This window comes from Mugil cephalus, chromosome 15 (assembly GCF_022458985.1).
Source record: "Mugil cephalus isolate CIBA_MC_2020 chromosome 15, CIBA_Mcephalus_1.1, whole genome shotgun sequence".
In the NCBI taxonomy this organism is placed as follows: Eukaryota; Metazoa; Chordata; class Actinopteri; order Mugiliformes; family Mugilidae; genus Mugil; species Mugil cephalus.
In genome coordinates this window covers 7,053,473-7,075,633 of record NC_061784.1, presented here as the reverse complement: position 1 = coordinate 7,075,633, position 22,161 = coordinate 7,053,473, and the positions used below count along the sequence as shown (strand labels likewise).

The following is a 22,161-nucleotide window of genomic DNA, read 5'->3' as shown; positions in this document are numbered from 1 at the left end:
TCTTGTACATGATAATTAGCAAAGTTATAGCTTGTTACTATTAATAGAATTTTCGGGTCATATCAAACTAGAAAAGTTAATACTTTTGTTACGTGATCAGCTGTAGAATGAGTCAGCTGATATGCCCGCTATCATGTTTTTACACCAACTAGTACCTGGTTAAGGGGATAAATGGAGCAGAAGAAGCTGCCACAAACCTAAACCTTAATGTCCCCGTATGAGGACGCAGGGCCTCAGGAGGCTAAGCACAGGCAGATATCCACGAACTCCCGAAACCCACTCTCGAGTCCACTTTTGTTGTGGGTTCCGTGGACAAACGCCAAAGCTGTAACATCAGAACCAAGACGGATCGCACACCACTGGTTCAGGTGAGGTCGGAAAAGAGTAAAAGTCCTTTTTGCAGAGAAGCTATTCCAGATGAGCAGGGGCCGCGGCATGTTTGCTACGTAGCCCGCTGTAAATGTGTCGGTTTTGTTTGCTCTTTGTGGTTGTGTGCAGCACGTTGATGGGCACGCTGCACACAACCACACTGTATGTGGTAAACAGACCTCATGCAGGGTATGTGGACAAGAGTAAAAATGGCTCTGATTGCAATGCCATTAAAGGGGAGAGCTTATGTTTGTAAAGTAATGCCATATGGTTTTGATGTCTGTATATTGGCATAAAAGGATACGGTGGTGTGTCGGACAGATTTCTGTCTGTACTTTAGTGGGCATTAAAAAAAAAAGTGGAATCTAGAAAGTAGTTGCTTGATTGTCGAAGGGCTGACACTCAGGACTATATCAGTCCAATGCAACAGGTACACATCTGTTTCTTCATCTATGTCAATTAAGAAATATAGTGTCTCTCCAACATGGATATAGAATGGCATATTGCAAGACACGGTCCCGATATGTTGCCACTATCTTGCACAATGGCGACGACTGGCAAGTTGCTGCAGCGCAATCAGTAACCACTACCATCCCTGCTAATGTACGATAACATAACACTGAACAGATTTCCTACCTGTTCTACGTCTGTGCTCTCCAATATCCCAAGCATTCACAGGTTTTGAAAAAGCAAACATCAATCCAGGCATATTATGAATGGAAAGCTCAGGTTGATGACAAGAAGTCATAACTCTAATAAATCAAAAGCTTAAGCTGCACAAAAGACCAAACCCTGTTTGCTTTATTCATTACTTTTTTACATTCTGCTCTTTTTAGGTTTTGCATTCCTTTAGTGGGGGAGACTTGCAAAGTAAGAGCCTCGTACGTCCGTTCGCATGCTCTGAACTGCTGGCTTTACTGTATACATGACGACAAGCATCTCGAATTTTGAATCGCGTGCTAATTAAAGGCAACCGTTGACTGACAGCTCATCTGTCATCTGTCACTCAAAGCTGCCACGCTCTAATATAGGCCTTCACAAAACCTAAAAGGATGACTTGCAAAACCTCCCGTACATTCATCATGAATGGAGAAAATAGCAAGGCCAGAACTGTTTTTACACAGAGGTCTCGCTCGTGGAGCTGCGCTTTTAGGTGCTAGCGCGTCGACTTGCTGCTTGAATCAACATGTGAAACTACCAGCTTCAGATGTAGTTCCCCCGAGCTTCAGCTTTCATCCTAAGCTAAATTATCCCCTTCAAGTTGCTCATAGTTTCACAGCTAGTACACAGCCAAAAAAAAAAGAGGAGCAATGTATATATTTGCCAAAATGTTCAAACTGCTCGTTTCTAATGGTAACTCTGACCTCGCAGTAATGTGTAAGTGGATCAGTACCATAGAATATGAACTATGAGGTTACACAATTCACCCTTTTGATTATCATCAAGTAGTTTCCTCTGATGCCAAATCTTAAAATAAAGACCCGTCTTGTCCGTTACAGAATGAATTGCAGAGAAATTAGGTAAAGATATCCATTTTTGCGGATATATTAAACTGAATAGGCCGAGTGACTGTTTCCATTATTTCACAATCACTCACTAGATGCTACTTGATGTCACAGGACTTAATTCAAACAAGTTTTTTCAGGTTCATTACAGTGTTGCCTAATTTGCAGCGGAAGGGGGAGACCACAAATCAGCTGCGCTGGTATGCTTGGAAGGCAGCGTGGAGGCATTCCCGAGAAATGTCTCCTGAGATGGCATCGTGTCATGTCGATGCAGAAACCTGCGTCGACACGTAAAGCGGAGCTCAAGCGACACTCAGCACGCGAGGATGAACCGGCCCCGGAGGAGAGATTTCTATCGTTCCAAATGTTGACTCAGTGGTTCTCACATCAAAGGCACGCGCGGTTGCTATCACCATGCTTCCATCAGTGCACGTTGGAGGTACACTTCTGAAAATGAACGCCCACTCTACTCCCAGGCACGCTCTGCCTTGTTGCATTAGCTAACGTAACGGCACGTCCCCTCTTTGTGTACGACACACCTGGATGACGCAGTTTCCTTGGCCGAGCTCCCAGGGTAGGACAGGTGAGTAAGCATGACAGGCCATTATGAAGGTTTACCACGCATCTGTCCTTTGTGCTGTGTGCGTGAGGGTGGGCTGTGTTGTGTGGGTGCACAGAGTCTAGAAGGAAGTATGTGCGTGTAAAGGAGGAAAAAGGGAAAGAAAAATGCTAAAGCTAAATAAAGAAAAGTTTTTCACATTTAAAATGTTTAACTGCTGATCTTGAATTCTTCGAGATGGTCTTTGAAACAGCGAACACAACGACTTAGATTGGCTTGAGACAAAGTGGCGGGCGGAAGAGCAAAGGATGTGTGTGTTTCGTCACGGCGTCCTGGCATTGCCACCTGGCATCAGCCATTAGGCTTCCTGCCACGTTGGCACCGTATGGGCAGGAAGAGCACGCGCTCACGCCAAACTGTGCTCTGGTAAAATACCCACACATAATTAAGCTCAGCTCAGCTCGGCTCGACTCAGCGCGGGGAGACGCGTTTTGTTGTGTCAGTGTCAATTTGCGAAAGGATACATTTTCACACGGCGATGGTTTGAACGATCGCAATAAATCACCGACGGCAGAGGCCAGCCTGTCGCTAAGTTCCGTCAGACACTCAATCACTCCGAACAGATCCCGCGATCTAACTCAAAGAGACCAATAATATCTCTCCTCCCAGATGGACTGAATTATGAGGAGTCTGAAGCCGCTGATAAGCCTGTTTGATCTTGCTGTGCCAAAGCCACAATAAAGGAAACAAAGGGTTTGGGGCCTGGGGCTCTGCACTCACCACAGTTATGATGTATGTGCGCACACAAGGAGATACCCACACAGTCGCTTTGGTCAGCTGTGAATACAAATAAGACGTCCGCGTAGCTCAGACCTGAACCGAGGGTCATGTTTAAGTGGGCACTCGCAGAAAGCTGTCATCTCTGTTTTTGCTTTTATTTTCTCCTCATAGTGTGTTAAGTTATTTATTTTACAGTGGTACTATTAAGCAGTTTGTAAAAGCAGTAATGGACAGTGATCATCATTAGGGCAAAATTTGAGACAAATTCTTTGCTGTGAGTAATGATTTGTGACTTCCAGAAAAAACTACCTGGTTACTCCATTTAACTACGAGACACAAGATGTCTTTTTCCCTAAAAAGTCAATCCGCAATGTGTTTGCTCTGGAGGTTTTGGGTTTCACATCACACATGTGTAAACTTCATTCTGGACCAGAACCGGATTTCAAGCCCCAGCTTGTACGTCCATGTTCTGAGCGGTGATTTAGGCAACCGGACCTCTCGTGTTTGGTATTTCTGTATTTAATGGAGTAACGTATCCATGACTTGTGAGTTACAAATGGTACCTCGGTCCCATTTGGCGCGCCTGCTCACTCCATTGTGCTCTGATATGACCCTGCTGGCTGCTACTTACAAAAACAAAGGACCATAATGTGATTTTGAATTTTTATTTTTTTTTAAAAAGGGGAAAGAAAAGAAATCCACATGGTCAGCATAATTTAATGAGACAGAGTGTGAAAGGAACTAAGTGGATAACCAAATGCAGAGTGGGCTTGTGGGTGGGTGGGTGGCGGATGAAGTCAGTGATATTTCAGCATCCCCCGGTGGTTAGCCTGCTGAAAGGGAGGGGGGAAAACTCCAGAGAGGGAGAGACACTGAGGGAGGTAGAAGAGGTGGGGGGGGAGTGGGTGGGAGGGAGGGCCGCCGTGCCAGAAATGAAACCAGCACGTCGGGATTTAACTGTAGAATATGTACAGCATATGGAATGATCAGAGAGAGAGAGGAAGGACAAAGCTTTGTCATTATTTGAATATCAGTCCCCAGCCTGTTTAGACAGGCAGGATTTGCATGTTGGGTTTTCAGCCGGAGCCCCGGGGCAGTGCGGGGTGGGGTTGGTGGAAACAGTCGTCTTCATGGTGCTCTGGGTGTGGCCGCTCTGGGAACTGCAGAGGACTCAGCGCAGGTCACACGTCTGACCTCAGGACACAAGATCACGCCATGTTCCGACGCGAGGTTCCCGTTTTCGTGCTTTCACTTCTCAGTCGCACAGAACTGATCTCAGCTTTAAAATACCCACACGGCGTAAAACCAATCTACACAAGTGCACATGGTGTACTGGGTGTGTACTGGATGTACACATGTGGTACGTGATGTACACATTTTGCGTATTGTTTCAAGTGTGTTATACCTAATATGTGGGACATCATTTTAGAAAAATGTATTTTATATTTAATAGCTAATATATATATATATATATAGTGTAGTTCTATAACCCATCTGCATCAACAGAAACATTTCTATAAAATGAAGTATCTTCAAAAGGCATAATCACTTTGCACAAAACTGTTAATGCACACCGTCATTTCTCATCTCATGTTTGTTCACTAATAATAGTATGAATGTATTTAAAAAGTGCTGAGTTTAAACCAAGCGCGTAATTAAAGCTATAATTCAGAACTCAAAGGCTCAGCGTGGAATCTGAAATGGAGATGATGTCAATGTGGAGAGGGCAAATCAGTAATGTGATAACGGTTTGGATGTGAAACCTTAGCCGGAGAAATCGGAGTTGTGATGCTCTCGGTATCCTCCTTGTCCCTCTTTCTTGGCTGACATGTGAGATTCTTTAGAGGCTTGAGGGTCAACACCGACCCAGTGTGGTCACAACTTATCACATAATGAACAGAACACGGATCCACTTTTCAACAGACTTTATTTATAGTGAAAGCAGGGGAAACGTACAGTGCATACGCTTTTAAAATAAACCAGGTACAGACATTTATTAGACAAGAAATACAGGCGCTTACACAGAGAAATATAAACAGAATTTCTAGACAAACATGCGCACGCACACACACACATTCAGACAGTCGTGCCAAAAGGGGGCTCCCTTATGGAACAGGACATCCTGAAACTGCCAAGAAAAACACTCTTTAAGCCAGTGAGCCACTCCAGTGTTATCCAGTGATTTTGCTTTAATGACCAGGAAAAAGTTTGACCCCTTTGCTCTGGACTAGAAAAAGAAGAATCTAAAATAAAACTGAGGCTTTGTGGCAAAAGTATCCACTGGTCAAGCAATGATTTTCAGCTTTGTATAATTACCAATTTGTGGCCCTTAGAAAAACAACCCCTCAAGAGAGCTGTTCCAATAAAATGCAGCCTCCTACAAAAAAGCGCACATTGAGCAACAGAAGAAAGTTCTCAGTAAAACAGAAGAGGGAAGTGTAAAAGGGAAGAGGAGAGCTGGGTGAGCACTGCGTGTACTATACCTAGGAGCGGGTGTCACAATGTGATGTGTTGCAATAAGGTGTGTGCTGTCTGGATTCTCTGGAAATTCAAGAGGACGGAGCCAACTCTCTCACACACACGTACACAAACACAAAAGTGAACTGCTGACATCACTACATCTGCATTTGCAAACATGCGAACGCACAGTTCCTCACATAAAACCACATAAAAACCCTCACAGACATCAGCATGGAGGAAATAAACAATAGACCCACATCTCCGACGTTTCACAAGCGGTTGGGATAAAGGGAACTGACATCGCAGCACACACCTCTAAATGGGAACTGATGCTAACTGAAACAATGACAATAACAGAAGGAGGACAAAACAGGATGCTGGTCAGATGAAAGAGCCCGAAATGTCAGACAGCCTACAGACTGTTGTCGCCTTGCAATCTTAACAGCCAACACCAGTCTGATAAGCTATCTGACAGGCCGAGAGTGACGGACATGCCTCAGACATATGCATGTACAGAAAGGACAACAATGGGAAAAAAATAAAAAAAATAAAAAATAAAAAATAAAAGAACCCTAATCCTTACTTACCATGACAGGAGAAAAGAGGAGATGTGAATGTTCTGACCAGAGCTGGTGCAGAGCGCAGGATTCAGCTCGCTCAACAGTACCCCTCTGTTTTGAATCTACTCGAGTGATTCGTCTCCTGGCTCCGTGACTGGGGCAGTGCAACGAGTTCATTCGAAGGTTCAGCTGAGGTAACGGCACAGACGCTTTTCACTGTGCGCTTGAGGGTTTTTTTTCCCCCCCTCCTTCTTGTGCCTGCTCTAGCGCCCACTGCGCTCAGTCCACCGTAGCACAGCAGCGGCACAGCGAAGGAGAAGAAAATAGCACATTTCACTGGCGATTGCAGAAAAAAAGGAAGGTATTGCGTATATCGAGAGCCTGTAGATGTTATCCAATGAAAAAACAAAACAAAAAAAAAAGACAAAACGCAGAGTTTTTTTTTCTCTAAGAGCTGCTCATGTAATGTCAAACATGAGCGAGCCGTCCTCGTCTGAGGAAAAGGGATTAAAAAAAAAAAAAAAAAAGCTCCATGGACAAGTGAAGACAAAGAGCACTTATCATGGCACTGTCCCTGCCTTTAACTTAAAGGCAACAGCCGCTATCTGGCACACTAAGTCTTCCAGGCAGCCTCCTAGTCTATTAGTGGAGCACAATCTGCTTTAATCCATAAAAGATAAAAAGGAGAGCAACAAATGTGGCAGCAACACAACCTACTATCTCTGTCTCGCTCTCCGTCTCAAACACAGGCACGCGCACACACAGTTGTAGATCTGATTCAATATATGGCTGCATCTGGTAAAGTACCCCCGGCTGACTCATGCGCTCTCTTCCTGGAAGCAGAACAATAAGGGCAGACAAAGGGACCAGCAGGGTGATTCAAGGCTGATTTATCATTTCTCATTCACAAGTACTACGATGAGCTTTACTGCAAATACAAGAGAAATGCTCTTCTTAAGTACCGTGTACAGTCAGGAACATTCATTAACATCTTTACTACAACTGATTCAGAGCTCTACAATATGTAGAAATTAAATAACTGAAGCATTTACATGTCTTGCCTAACCACAGCCAATACTGGAAAACGACCCTACGGTGCAGTAATAAATACAGAATCTCTAATTAATAACCTCGTGAATATTTCTAATAAATAAACAGATTATTAATCAAATAGCTCTACGCTGGTTTTATAAATCCACAACAATAATCAAAACAATCCAAGCTTATTGAGATAAAGTGACTCTATGGACATATGAGAGGTTCTTCCAGTGGAATAAACAGCTTATGGCCTTACTGAGGGGAATTGTTGCCAGAAGCTTCTTCTCACGTGTTCGGGAGCTGCTAAAAGCAAAGCACCAACATGGACCCTCGAACACAACAGATTCGAAAACACTCACGCGCGTCCCAACAAACACCTACCTTACACAGAATAATTGCAGAAATCACTACCAAATGCAAAGCCTTCAAAAACAAGTAAATGGTAGTCCGAGTTCAAAATCAACATGTTGCTACAAAAACAAGAGAGAAACCAGATGGGGGCTGATATTTTGCGTCAGATAATGGTGGGTTACTGGCCAGGAGGGAGAGCAGACACAGGGAACTGTGGGAGCTTAGAGAAGCAAGGAGGCTTCTGGAGCTGATGGTCCAGCATGATCTCGAACTGGCCTTCACTCTGTCTTGCTCTCCGAGTGTTTCTCCTGCTGCTTGCGCTTGGCGTAGGTCTGAGCCATGGAGTTGACAATGGAGCAGACAAAGAAGCATACCATGATGACCACAACCTTCTCAAAGAGCCACGACAGCCAGCTCTCCTCCTGCCAGGAACCACAGAGAGAACAGAAAGAGAGGAGAGGCGCTCAGTCAGGAAAGCTAAAGGCCACCCCCATTCACCCCACACCCTGCTCTCCCCTCTGCTCCTGATGCTGTAGGCTAGGTGGGGATCCAGCTCCATGTGCAGGACAGATAGAGATCAGGGGTAATAAAACACGCGGCAGCCCCCACCGTCCTCCCTCCTAACGCCCCCACTGACCCCAGCCTGCAGCCTGCCTCCACCAAGTTAAATTGCCTCGCTTCTCTCCTGTAACTGCTGGAGGCTCAAGTTACAAGAAAAAAGGAACATTGTTCTGGAAATGCCTTAATCTGTCCTTGTGCAACTCAAAGTCTATCCTTTTTTTTTTCTCTACTCCTTCCTAGTGAGCGCATAAAAAAGAAAAATATCTTTCAATGAATCACTTGAAAAAAGAAGGAAAAAAGAGGGAGTGAGAAATAGAGAGGAGGGAAAAACGCTTTGAAAGAGAAATAGGCTACAGCTACAACTGGCTCTTTTTGTTCTAGACAGGGGGGTTTGATGGATTGTCACTGGCAGGGAGGGAGGGGGGGGGGCACCCCGGTCTACAGTTAGCGCTGGGTTCAGGCGGGGCACTGAGTGCAAGTGTGTGTGTGTGTGACACATAGGGGAGTGACCACACTCTCACACACTCTCCCAATTGGTAAGATGGAGCATGAGTCAGCACGCCCCGCGCTACAGTAGTACAGTTCAATACAGCAAGTGAAGCCAGACCCCACACTGGCCCCTCTCCTCCTCCCTTCTTTCTCCTCCCTCCCTCAAGCCCGCCCAGTGCAGTGCTAACATACTCTGTCATTCTGGTCCTAAACAAGTTTCTGTAATTTATTGTATCAATCTAAGTCCTAGCAAAAATATAAAAAAAATATATTAGTGCCACAATGAAATTATCCTTAAAATAAGACACGTGTATATTTTTTTAAATAGTTAGAAGCGAGTGGAACAGGTAAAGCCGGTTGAAAAAAGAATTAATTGTGCCCATGAGAAAAAAAAAAAATGGGTCAGGGATATAATGGAAGGCGTAGATAAAGAGAAGAAAGGGACAAAAAAAAAAAAAGTGGAGGAAGGAGCAAAAGAGGCAAAAGTAAGGGGCCGCATTCTTGTCTTGGCGCGCACACGTGAATGAATAGAGTCTGTGAGCTGGGGGCTGAGGCCCCTGTACTTACAGTTGGGACCCCCTCTCCGGCGAGATGGTGCAGCTTGGCCTTCTGGGCCTCCAAGTACTCCCTGAAGGGCTTCTGCAGTGCCGCACCCAGCAGTGGAACAGCTCTGTTTCCACCAACAAGGGTGGGGGGGGGAGGTGGGGGTGGGGGTGGGGGTGGGTGGAGGGGGGGGAGCAGGGTGGGGTGGGGGGTAGGAAGGGGAAAAGAAGGGGAGGGGTTGGGGTGGTGGGGCACAAATCACGTCACATCATTGTTACTCACCAGCCCAAGGGCAGCAACAAAGAGAGGCATGCTGTCCTATCTCCTGTACAGTGTCGGTCTCACCGGCTTCCTCTCTCCGAGAAGAGAGAAAGACGGCGAGAGCAACGAGTGCGATCCCCTCATTGCTCATCCCCGCACAAACACACACACACTCACACACGCACACATACACAGACGGACAGACAGCAACAAAAAGACAGGCTGTTACACCGCTACAGAAAATAATGTAGCGCACACAAAACTAAAAATAATAAAAAAAAATAAAATAAATAAAATAAAGAAACAAAAATAGCAGGAATAAAGTTGGCCGGTCCTCATACAGCAGCTGCGGCAGTAGTAGTCACCCACATTCTCCCGCTCTGCTCTGCTCCGCTCTCCTCTCCTCTCCTCTCCTCTCTCACACACGTACTCGGCTTCCTCTCCCTCTCACGCACACACATCGGTGAACTCGTTCAACTCCCCTGCAGTGCCTCCTCTGCCGCTGCAGCGAGGAGAAATGAATGACTTCTCAGAACTCTCACATTTATCACAGGCGGTTCCTGTAAGAACTGGTTTCAGCCAATTAATGAGGAAGTGAGTCGTACCCAAGCTGTGTCATCACTGGCTGAGACCTGGGGGGATGGCCCACAGGGGAGGGCACTCTTGTAAGACGGCCCATATTAGGAAACCCTTTACAAGATTTAGCCACCAACTACAAGTATACTACTGAACCCCTTCCCTCCCCTCCCTCTCTCTCTCTCTCTCTCTCTCACACACACACACACACACACACACACACACACACTCAAAGAAAAAAAAAGACGTAAGAGACTGCAGAGAATGCCCTAGAACGGCGAATCAGTGGCCCATCCCTAGGCTGGAGTTAGTGATTAATCACTAAACAAATACATACTAAAGACCATATTCTCTTTTGTGGCCGTACACAGTCAAGCACATCCCCTGAGCTATTGTTTTAAAGCACTGCTTATGTTCTACTTATACGTCTTTTGTTCATGTTTAGAAGGCACCATCAAAGCTCAGAGACACTTGAAAGATTTTATGGCAGTTTGCGTGGGCAGTCATGTCACATACGGTTGAGTTTATAGCTGATAACTTTCTCTGAAGGAGGCAAGTCATTTCCGTCCCTTCCCACCTCCACGCACAGAGATACATGCACACAGAGCTATGTTACGGTGAGAGAATAAAGCCTTTTAGTAATCATTAACTTTATAACAGGTAATAGATATGCTGCATGTGAATAAGCATAAAGCGGACAGGAAGTCTAACAGATGGGTCACGTTTTAAATTACACAATAGGACACATGGTATCAAAAATCAAGCAAGGATTTTTTTTTTTTTTTTTTTGGAGGGAAACAAAGCGTCTCCTATTCCCATCCCCCACTTCTCAAAATTCCTAACTCATTCACGTACAGAACCGTACGAAGCTAATCTAAAAATAGAGTATATAACCTGGATGATGAGCAAGACATACGTTCGCAGGGACAGAAAGATAAGAAAGCACAAGAGAAATACATTGCTGTAGTAGTCAAATCCAAACAGGCAAGAACAAAGAACGAGAGAAACAGTTTTCAGAAATGGCGGGCGAATCATCTCCTACACGATGAGCAATACTGAGTCATGAGCCTGGGCAAATCCACCAACAAAGAGGCTCAAAGCTACCAGTCTAAAACAAGAATTTAATGGCACACAGTTAGGACTGGCTCCTCGTCTTTCCATTAAATATTTGAAGGTTTTCATGTTTTTGGGGAATATATTTTCACTCTCTGCAGAAGGTATTGAGAAATTGTTGGATTTAAGAATTCCTACTTTAAGTGTGTTGAGAATTTACCCGTGAGTACCTGTGCTCAACATGTTTCTCTGTGTGTGAAACCAGTTCACTAGATTATCTTAATAGATAATGTTAATTTCCTGTTAGTTGAGACATTACATGAGAATGTTATGTCACTTGTGCATGCATTAAATATGAGTAAAAGTGTAATCTGTTGTGTAGTAACTGTCGGTTTAGATGATTTAAATGTTCAGTAAAAATGTGGAAATATAAAGCTGGGTATTTTCTTCTTTCTTTCTGAGTTGAGGTTGCGGTGGAGGGTAAAAGTTAAAGCTGAAATTTATAACAGCAATAAGATGTAATTTAGCAAACAATAACTCTTTACAGCTGCTGAACAAACTTTAACAACGGGTTTGTAAAATTTCTGTGCTTCAAGTAAGAGTAAAACAAATGCCCCTGCTTGCATCTTTATTCCTTAGACTTTACGACACAGTGGCCCTGAAAAAATTAAATCAGGGAAAGAAATTAGTTTGGACAAATGTATTTACCGCACTCCTTAAAAAGCATAAGGTCTAATTATTATACTCAAAAAAGTTCAAAGTTTAAAAAGTCTGATTTAAAGCAAACAGTGACAATGTATAAATTCTGTGGTAGAGTAGTACGGAAAAATAACCCAAGTTATAATATTCCTATAAATTACCTACAGTTTGCTTAAATGTACAAAATGGAAAAAAAATATGCATAATAAAAACAAAACTCATCGCGTCACAAAATTATTATTCAATGTAAAATTTCTCTCCTCGACATTTAATGCGATTTAGAATGTGAGAAACTCACAATGGACTCTCCATGACTAGAATTGTGCAGTATTTAAATGAACAACTGTTTTGTGTTTGCCTGATAATCCTGTGTTTGCAACCAAAAATAAAAATGTAAAATATACATTTATTATCAAGTATATATATAAAAAAGTTGCAGTCAATTTTAACAGAGCTATAAAAAGTGACTCTTCTCACATTCTTCTTCCAAAGAGAAAAATCTGGGCTCATTTAAAAGGATAATAATAACAATAAAGAAACGTCTTAAAATGTAGGTGGGTTACAGCCATAAAACCCTGCATGTGTGGATCCTATCAAACTTTATAACAGTTGCTCTCCAATTGATTAAATTACTTCCAGAAGCAGTGCAAAAGCTGAGGGGTTTCAGTGACTTAAGTTATAAAATGATTTCTAATACATATGTGACTAATTATTCACATGATGAGTATGTTTTTATATACGAGCACATATTCTTAAAACAAAAGCAGTGTAGGTGATAATTTATGAATCAACATGAGAAAGCGTTACATGAAGCGTGGGCTTCTGGGTAGTAAGAATGACAGACTGTAGCATCATCAAATTATTTCCCATTAGTCTAATTGAAACAATAGAAGACTTAAAATACAAATAAAAAAAATTAATGAAATATTGAAATCAAAGGTAAATATTTAAAAGATGCAACTGTGACACTTTTATTTGCTCAGTTATCAGATGCATCAGATAAATCAGATAGCTGCCGCAAAAGCACTACATTAAAGTAAAGAAAATCCATTTTAAGACATGTTTACCATGACTGACTGGATTAGGCAAAGCTCAGTAAATCTAACGGATGAGTTTAGGTTTTTCTTTGTTGATTTAGGCTGAAAATGGGTGGTATCTCCTGGGAGACAGACTGAAAGCTGACATCTAACGTCACAGTTTTTTCGTCCATGCCTGTTGCACTGAAATATGCAAAATTACTTTTCTGAGAAGGGGAACAACGCATCACGCATGAATACATACAAATTAGACCAAAACAATCCGATCAATATTTCTGAACACTAACAGCTCTCGCCCAGAGATACAGTAGGAACCACGGCACCACCACTCTCCCACCGTACCACTAAACCAATCGCTTTTTCCATTTTTCCAAATACTTCTTTGTGTGGTCACACTGTGCATCTGTGCAACATAACCATAAGAACAAAAGACAAAACTGTTTGACAATTTGCATCAGTGTGTTTAGTGAAATTCAACAGAGCTGCTAGGAAGTGGACTTTGTAAAACAAAGTCAATTTGAATTTAATGCATCAACCTGAGGAACCTGTTTCATTATGTGATTGATTAAAGAGGATTGCGTGGTTGCCATCTCTGTCTCTCGCGCTCTATCTGTCTGTCTCTCTCTCACACACACACACACACACACACACACACACACACACACACACACACACACACACACACACACACACACACCTTTTATTTACTCACACAATATAAAATTAGTGTAAATATCAAAACCTTGCTAAATATTAAATATATGGAAAAATATTCCTTGTGAACCTTCACACATAGCGATGACCGAAATATTAAAAACACAAGCATCCACTTTTGTGTAGCTTTTCTTTTTCTTTTCACAGATAGCAAACATTTCTGTATTTTAAAGGATAACTGTGTTGCTGGGCTTTTATCTGTGTATCATTTACAAAATGCCCCATTAACTGTACGTAGGTGTATACATGCGTCTATAAATGAGTACATGTTACCAATGTACTGTACAGACTGTGGCAACAAATTTCCTTAAAAGGACATTAAAGCATCTATCTATCTATCTATCTATCTATCTATCTATCTATCTATCTATCTATCTATATTTATTATTATTATTAGTCCACTTGCAGTTAATTTCAATAAAGCTGCGACAGCCAGTGGATCTGTATTATGTGTGTCCGGTAGAAAGAGAGGTGGGGGGGCATTAGCAAAACAAGGAAATATGATGGGAAACCCCCGCATTTCTCAGCTTCCTGCAGCTTGATTATTCCTGCGAAGAGTTAATATGCGATCAACATCGCAGCTTTTTTTTTTCTTGTTTTTCAATGAGCCATCATTTCCTGCTGCTGCTCATGGAGTATGTTTAATCGTCCCGTGTTCGTTTCGTGAAAACTAAATTCCAGGGGCCGTGAGTCAAAGGTGACCTTTGACATGTCTGCCCCTACTAAGGGCCGCCGTCTCCAGTGGTCCTTGAACACGTATACACACACATTCACAAAACCCACTATTTTTTGTTCTTTATGCTAATGAGATCCCAAGAGCCTGCACACAAATAAATGACACATGCAGGAATACACAGCCCTGCCCTGACGTCCTAAGCAATGGAAGATAGAGAACAAGGGCGCACATGACAACCAAACCCTTGCCAGGTTCAACAGGTTGCAACATCATCACACCAACTGGCTTAGGCAATCACTCTTATTACCCAATTCTCAACACGGACATAGTTCACACCTACGTAACAGCCCCAAATTGCAAGATGCACAGAACTGTTGCTGGTGCGCTGACTTGTGGTACTGAAACTCTGACCTCTTCAACCATGTCTATGCAAAACATGACTCTGAATTTCTTCTTCTTCGCCTTCTTTAATTGGCTTTTACATCATGTAGCAATTCTATGAATTTCCACTGCTCCAGTTTGTTATATTAAGTGTTAGAATCATGAAATAATGGGGGAGTGAGAGTGTGATTCACATTTAGGTAAGGAAAATTTTGATACACGTGCACATGTTGTAAGGTAATATCTGTCCGTGTGTTCGCATGTGGGTGTGTGTCTGTTCCTCCTACAGTTCAACCAGGCTTTTTCCCAATGACTTCACCACTAAAGCATGGAGCCCACTCCTGGATGGAGATCCCCCAGCCCAGGGTGTTTATCACATCCTTGCTCCACAGCCATCTGTGTCAGCCGGCACACACACACATACATAGATTATATACACAAGCATGGACACATGCTATCCCCTTGGGAACCTGCAGAGTTGCCAGGAAATCTGGGGGCACCAATTATAGCAGTCTATTATTCCTCTCACTTCCCAGACAGCCACATAAAACAGCCCTCCAATCCCTATGACCCCCCAGGTTCAGGTCAGCATGCCTACACAGGCCCTCTTGGTCTGGGTGTGGAGGTGTATGTAGTTGCTAGGTCACTGGGCAACCAAGGTCCAGATCATTCCATGGGCAAAAAAAAAAAAAAGTTGTTCAATGAATCAGTATGACTGGAGACACATCCAGACAAGTCACCCTGCTACTTAAAGAGCGGGAGCAACAAGCGGGCTACAAATAGAGGAGGCCAAAGAATAGAAGAAGACGTGTTACTCAGAGTGTCCCCGTCCATTCTCTGGTGTTATGTTTGGAGGAATGGCCACTGATGACTGGTGACCTATGATGACACTGGTTACGAATATCTAGCCCTTATTTCAAAGAAACACCTAATGAGCCAGTGTTACTGCGTTTCAACATGAATGTACACTACTCGTAATGGGAAACCTCGGTGCGGAGGCTCAGAAAACCAAAGAACAGTGAAGCCAATAAGAGGAGTTAAAAGATCACATTACAATATATTAAATAAATGTGAAGGGCAGAAACAGACCAAAGAAACGAGGCCACAGAGGTGGAAAATGAATGGTACATGGAATAAATGAGAACATGAGAGTGTTTGAAGCTTGATTGTTCCATAAATGCTATGTATGCGACTAGTTCAACATAGCAGGTTAGCCTGTGAATTCAAAAGTGTTTGTGAGGGACTTTCACTATATAGTGCCTTGTGGGGCTGTATAGATCCTGTGTGGTGTGTGATATACGTGTGACAAACTGCTAAAACAACCACACAGGTTACGACGTAGCTGTCAAAAGCCACAACATATTCTATATCTCCCGCTTCAAAACTGTGTGCTCGCTTAGGAAGTGAGTTCTTAACTTAACAAGAGGAAGTAATTAAGTACTACGACAGGCAGCAAATCAATCAAATCTCTTGTTCTAACGTGGTTTACGCAAGACAGAAGCTAAAAACAGCAAAACTGACAACCTTATTTAACTGGTGAGCTCCTTTATATACATTATAGACTGTTCTTTAATTCCACATGCTGCAGAGGTTGTGGTTAGAAACCAGCGATGCAAGTGAAAGTTCCTCAGTGTCTGAAGCCTGCATGACAGTATGCTACACAACGTCTACATTTTCTGGCACAAGACAAAAAAGTAATATGGCAAAAAAAATCATTCTACATCATTTCCCAATAAAAAATTCGTCTGAATATTAATTAAGCTAGCTATCTTGTCCTAAGGTCTGCAGAATAAATAAAACACAAACAAACGAATAAATAAAATAAAAAAGACTAACTGCTTTTGCAGTGATGAATCTCATAATAAAATAACAAACAAAATAAAATAATAAGCAAATTATTTATGTGTCTGGGATGAAACAAATAAAACACAGCCTCCTCATCTTGCATTCATAATATTATATTAATTTGTGATTTCACTGCTTTTAGGCTAAGGCCTAACACAATTAGGAAATATGATTGTTGTTTAATTTAAAACTGGACAATACAGTGCACGTTCAGTGAGACCGATCACAAACAACCCTCTTTATTATTTGTCCTGCTGATGTTACTAGGGTTAATACGGGACAATTTGTCTGTTCTGACTGAGGTTTGATTGATGCTGGGTGGGGAGCGAGAGGGGTCCGGACGTCTGCCGGCTGGTCTCTGAGTCAGGGGCTGTCTGGGATGACTCCTCTCACAGAACACAAACAAGACACACATCCTCATGACAACTGGCGAAATTACAGCACACATTACGACGGTTATGGGATTTGCAAAACAATACACTTCAGTGGATGATGCTGATTAAGGGTGTTACAAATGGACGCTGTGTTCCCCTGCTAAATGAGCTGCTCTAAAAATGCATCAATGGCATGCTGTTTCCTAAAACAACACACAGGCCGTTTGCTGTCCTGATACATGAATACGTTACTGATTTCAAAGACTTTCGTGAGCATCTGCAGGAATGATTTGATGACTGACCAGCATGTGCGGTGTGGCACAAAGTGTGAGAGCGGGACCAAAACAAATGAATCAGGGATGAATAGAGCAGGAAGTCTTGGGATAGACACTGTGCCTGAGAGACACATAATATGACACCAGACCTGGAACCAGACCTCTCCCTGTCTTTGTGTCTATCTCTCTTACAAACGAACACACACACACACACACACACACACACACACACATAAAAAAACACACACACACTTAGTAAAGCTACAATTACATTCAGATCTTTGTGTACCCCCTCAGAGTCCCTCAGTGTGCTATTAACAACAGAAACAGGCATGCACTAAGCGACGTGTACAATAAGTCTTCTTGAGCAATTGAATATTATTCTAAATGACTGTAGTGAGAGCTTTTGGCTCTGAGTCAAACCTCTCACTGACTGTTACTGCCTCTGTGTTACTGTCACAGCCTGAGGCCAAGATAATCAGAACTGAAGTGGGGGAGAAGAGAAAATGGACGCCCCGCTGCGCCTCGCATTAAACTTAATGATGCCATGTAAAAAAAAAGGAGTTGCTTGCGACCTGCCACGCCGCCCCTCGCTCCTACTGTCTTGCCCTGTTTGCCTGTAATGCCATCACCCTACGGAAAGTGTCTGACTGTGTTTGGGTGAGTAGGGCAGGCAGTGGAAGGAGTGATCAATGCCATCTTTGTCAGGGCGCGTCTCAGGTGACCAGAGCACCCAGTGACTAATAGGATCGAAAATACTCCCTTCCTGCAGATTGGGTTAACAGGAAGACTTTGCTCATATGGCTCAAAGAAGGCTATTTACAAGGGCAGTAGTGTTACCGCAGAGTTCACCACTCAGCAACAAAGATAGGCTGCATTTTAACTTCAATTACAAGCACAGACTGCCATTCATCTTTTTGTGTTGTATTTTACACAAAAAAAAGCACTCACCACACATCAAATTCGAATGCATCAATTGGGTGCATCCTGCTTCATGCAGGCACCTGTGGTGACATAGATAGCATAAAAAGTCCCTCCCTGCTAGGTGACTTTCAAGCCTACCAGTAGTACGCCAGTTAACTTTAACCCAGACAGCCCCACATTCAGTATGAAACCACACAAACTCAGTTTCTATATGAGCAAAGGCGAGTGAAATTCAGTGGAAACAAGCAGCAACGGACTTCTCTCCCCTAAAACTCCAGTACTTCAGTTCATCTGCACGCACGCAAATAACTGCACTTCTGTGAATACTGAGAATAGTTCAATTTGCATGATTTTCAGCAATTTCACTTCTCCAGTCACCCAAGTTTGCACGATTGACGGTAAAAAAGATTTGGTAAAACTGAGACTCGTAGGGAACGGAATTAAGAAGCACACATAATAAACCTTTTGTCACATGAATGAATTTAAAGAGCACGTTAGCACACTGTTCATAAAAGCCGTGTTATTCCCACAACCACCAAAGCTTTCTCCTTGGTATTTCTGTTTGTTTTGTTATCTTTTGGCACAAAACAGAGAGATCGAGAACAGTACGAATGCAGAAAGTTGACGAAATGTTCTTGCTCAGATTTATTCTTACAACAATGACACCCTCGGAGTACCCGGTTAACGTGCAGCAGGACACTTTCTCTGTAATCATTCCATTACATTGAATGCGGATTTTGATCTGGAAAGTTCTAGTGTAATCCAGTGAAGGGCTCATACCTTCACTGGCCTCCCTCTGAGCAGGGCGACCTGCTGTGATTTCCCAATGCTTACAGTCTTGTGGAGCAGGAACAGCCATCTGCAGGTCCATTGTGCTGGTAATGGACTCCTGTCTTGGAGATGGACTCACATGGAAATAGGTGCATTCACATGGAGACGTGCTGGTTCTCCCCGTGGCTCCAGCACACCGGTTTCGACCAGATAACCCTTTCAGGCCTCGACTCTTCCTTTCTGCATGTTAATGGCTTTCTCCCCGAGAGTTTGACAGTGGAACTCCCTCGCTTGACAGATGTCTGTGAAAGATTTGTCAAGCTCCATACAAGACACAGAGACTCAATCAAAATGACGGATTATCGAGAGGACGTATTTGAAGTACTGGCGTGAGGCCGGCATATATTATATATGGAAGTTAATGTTGTTGCTTTGCTTCTTTCTTTTCCACATAACATGCCCCAAAGTTTGTCCTCTCCGGGACCTCTACAAACTAAACCCAGTCCCACCACAGTCACCACTGAGAAGGTGTAAACACACTGGAATCCTGCAGTGGGTGAATCAGCAGCACTTCACGCCAAAAGCCGGGTCTCATCACTACAGCTCTTCTCATAATTAGGGAAGACTTCTCTTGTTTCCTGTTTGTATATCCTCACATGGCTGAAAAAGTGGGCATGCATTAGCCTAAACACAGCAACACTCAACAGACCAAACAAGCAGACTGGAGACCCAGAGAACATGCCAAACACAGGAAATCTTCCCGTTCCATTACTGCATGCAGTAGGTGATTTTGAGCTTTTCCCTCGGTATATCACCAAGTCACTGGGTGATGAAGCTCCAGCCAAGATAAGAAAAAGGAGGACAGGGAGGGATGGGGCACAGAAAAGCATAAATTTCTTGCCCCGGAGTTATATGGAGCACAGCAGCAGGGCCTTGACTGGCCTCTTAAGTCTCGCTGGGGTTATGAACCTCACTGGCACAATAAATAAAAAAAAATCTGCATGATGTGCATAATAATAAAATAAGAATTTAAGGTAATTTTTAGTTTTATTTTGTTTTGGTATAAAATACTTCTTCAATTTTCATAAAACTTACAAACTTGCAAGCTTTGTTTAAAAATAGACGTAGAAAGACCACATGCGGGTGCTTTGCACTTATACAATAAGAGCGTGAGATCTCTTGATATATAATTGCTTCAGATCTTGATCAAAGCCTTACAAAATGTGAGTTTGCAGAATTTTCTTCTCCTGATTTAAACAATGACTGTACACGCACGGCTGGTCTTGAAGAGGAGACAGCTGTACATTAGTCACAGGACGTAAGAAACCCAACAAGTCTGATCAGACACAAGGCTTCATCCGACCTGCTTATCAGTTCTACTTATCTGCCCAAAAGGCATTAGAGGAGGGGGGTTATTGTGACTTTGTGGCAGTTCAAAGAAAAACTGTTCTTATTATGATCCTACTACTGCTGACAGAAGGTTATAGATTTAACCGTAAATGCTTGCACTGCAGGAAAAAACTAAAAACATTCTGCCAGAGATACACAAATCTGCTTTCACAATACACACATAAAAGTCATACATCAAGTTTGAAATGTCTGACATGCATTTTTTTTGTCCCAAATTGACAGTGATTAGAAAAACAGTTGAAAAGGGAAGAACAGTTTATTTGAGTGAACAAATGTCAAAGGAAAGAACTTATTTTTCCACCAGGTCAAGGTCTGAGAAAGGAACATCAGAAAGTCATAAATGTATAATGGAAAATTCAAGTCATTAATATTCTACATGTTCTAAAATGGTCCTTTGCATATTCTTAACTTTCAAAAAATGTAGAAGTGGGTCATTTATGTCAAGAGGTGTTAAAAATATTGTTGACAGTTTAAAGCCCTGTGACGTTAAAGCCTCAGATCTAAATGTCTCCTGTGAGACTCAATTTCAGTAACACACATTTTCCATTTGTCATTCATGGAAGAACTAGCCTGATTTAAAGTAGTGATAAATGACTGACAACTAAAGTTTCCCTAAAATGCCTGTGTTGGAATTTGGAAATAAGCTCATTTATAAAATTAACCAAACCGGACAGAACCATCATATCACACCAAACAACTTTAATTACTAGATTGGTATTTCTTATTTGCCAATAGTGTGTGTAAAACACACTATTTTAATTTACTGTTTCTCTGGATTGTTCCCGGTGAAGATGATTATCCCTTGATATGATGACAGGAATATTAACCATATAGATTTTTAGTTTTTATTTAAGGTTAGATAAGAAAAGAAAACATATAATAATCCCAAATATTTATCCCAAAGTGTGGAAATCTGCAGTGTTGCAGCAGCATGTGGTTTAAAGGTGTACACAAGAGATAAAAAAAGTAAACATTAAATAAATTACAGTTGAGTACAATGGAAGCTGTAGAAGAATTATGTTAACGTGGTATGTGTGTCTGATTGTCCACTGTGTGTGTGTGTGTGTGTGAGTGGTCTGGTTGTGCAGCGTAATTGTGGACAATCACACCACGGCATCTAGCAAGTAGCGGGTGCTTGACTATTTTAATCTCTTCAACTTCCAGTGATCCCATCTCTGTTAGGAAATACAGGTGCCTCTCAAATATACAGTGCTTCCTACACACACACGCAACATTTTTGTCATCGTCAAGAAAAGTGCGTATTTTCCCTGTTACTGAAACTCCTGATGCAGACAAAATGGAAAGGTCACATTACAATGAATTACATTCGATTCATTTTTGATTCAAATCATACTGAAAAATATTGTGTATTGTCAGAAAGATGAAATGATACAATCATCACAAGAGAAATAACGAACGTGTAAAAAAATCAATCAAAAAAATTGTGCTCAGGCTAAAAACATTATCATTTGAAATCAGTCTTCATAGTAAAAAGGTTGTGTAAATCATTACACCCATGAAAGTAGAACTATGGACTTGTGTGTCTTTGGTGTGTGCTGACTTCCTCACCTAATAATCAAAAAAGCTGTGGATATATTACGTAGCACTATATTATGTCATGTGAGAATGTTATCACCTTGACCAAAGTTCAACGCTCACCTCATTCACCCACAAAGGCAAATTATATTATCTCAGTTTAAAGAGACTCAGATTCAAGCAAACAAAAACAAAGCCTAAATATGACAAGGCATAAATTGTTTTTTATTTTATTTATTTAATTATCAAATGTCTCTTTTAAATAAAAGTTAAATAAAAATTAAAATACATGTCGGTATTACATCAACACAGAATATTTTTTTGTGAATTTCTGTTTCAGTTTGTAGACATGTGCCTGTTCACGCAAAACCAAATCAGAACGTCTTGATAGATAAGTAAATAAATAAATAACTA

At 42.1% G+C, this 22,161-nt stretch overlaps 1 protein-coding gene across 3 annotated transcripts in view; it reads right to left on the bottom strand.

The window, feature by feature from the left end:
• Positions 1-5,123: 5,123 nt before the first annotated feature.
• LOC125021696 (vacuole membrane protein 1-like) overlaps positions 5,124-22,161 on the bottom strand; it is a 54,214-nt gene continuing 37,176 nt past the window's right edge. For all 3 annotated transcript variants that reach the window (XM_047607838.1, XM_047607840.1, XM_047607839.1), the window contains 2 exons: positions 9,240-9,342; positions 5,124-8,044 (listed from right to left, as the gene is read on the bottom strand). In XM_047607838.1, the coding sequence (XP_047463794.1) occupies positions 7,901-8,044; positions 9,240-9,342 (247 nt within the window). In that variant the 3' untranslated portion in view covers positions 5,124-7,900. The remainder of the gene's footprint in view (positions 8,045-9,239; positions 9,343-22,161) is intronic.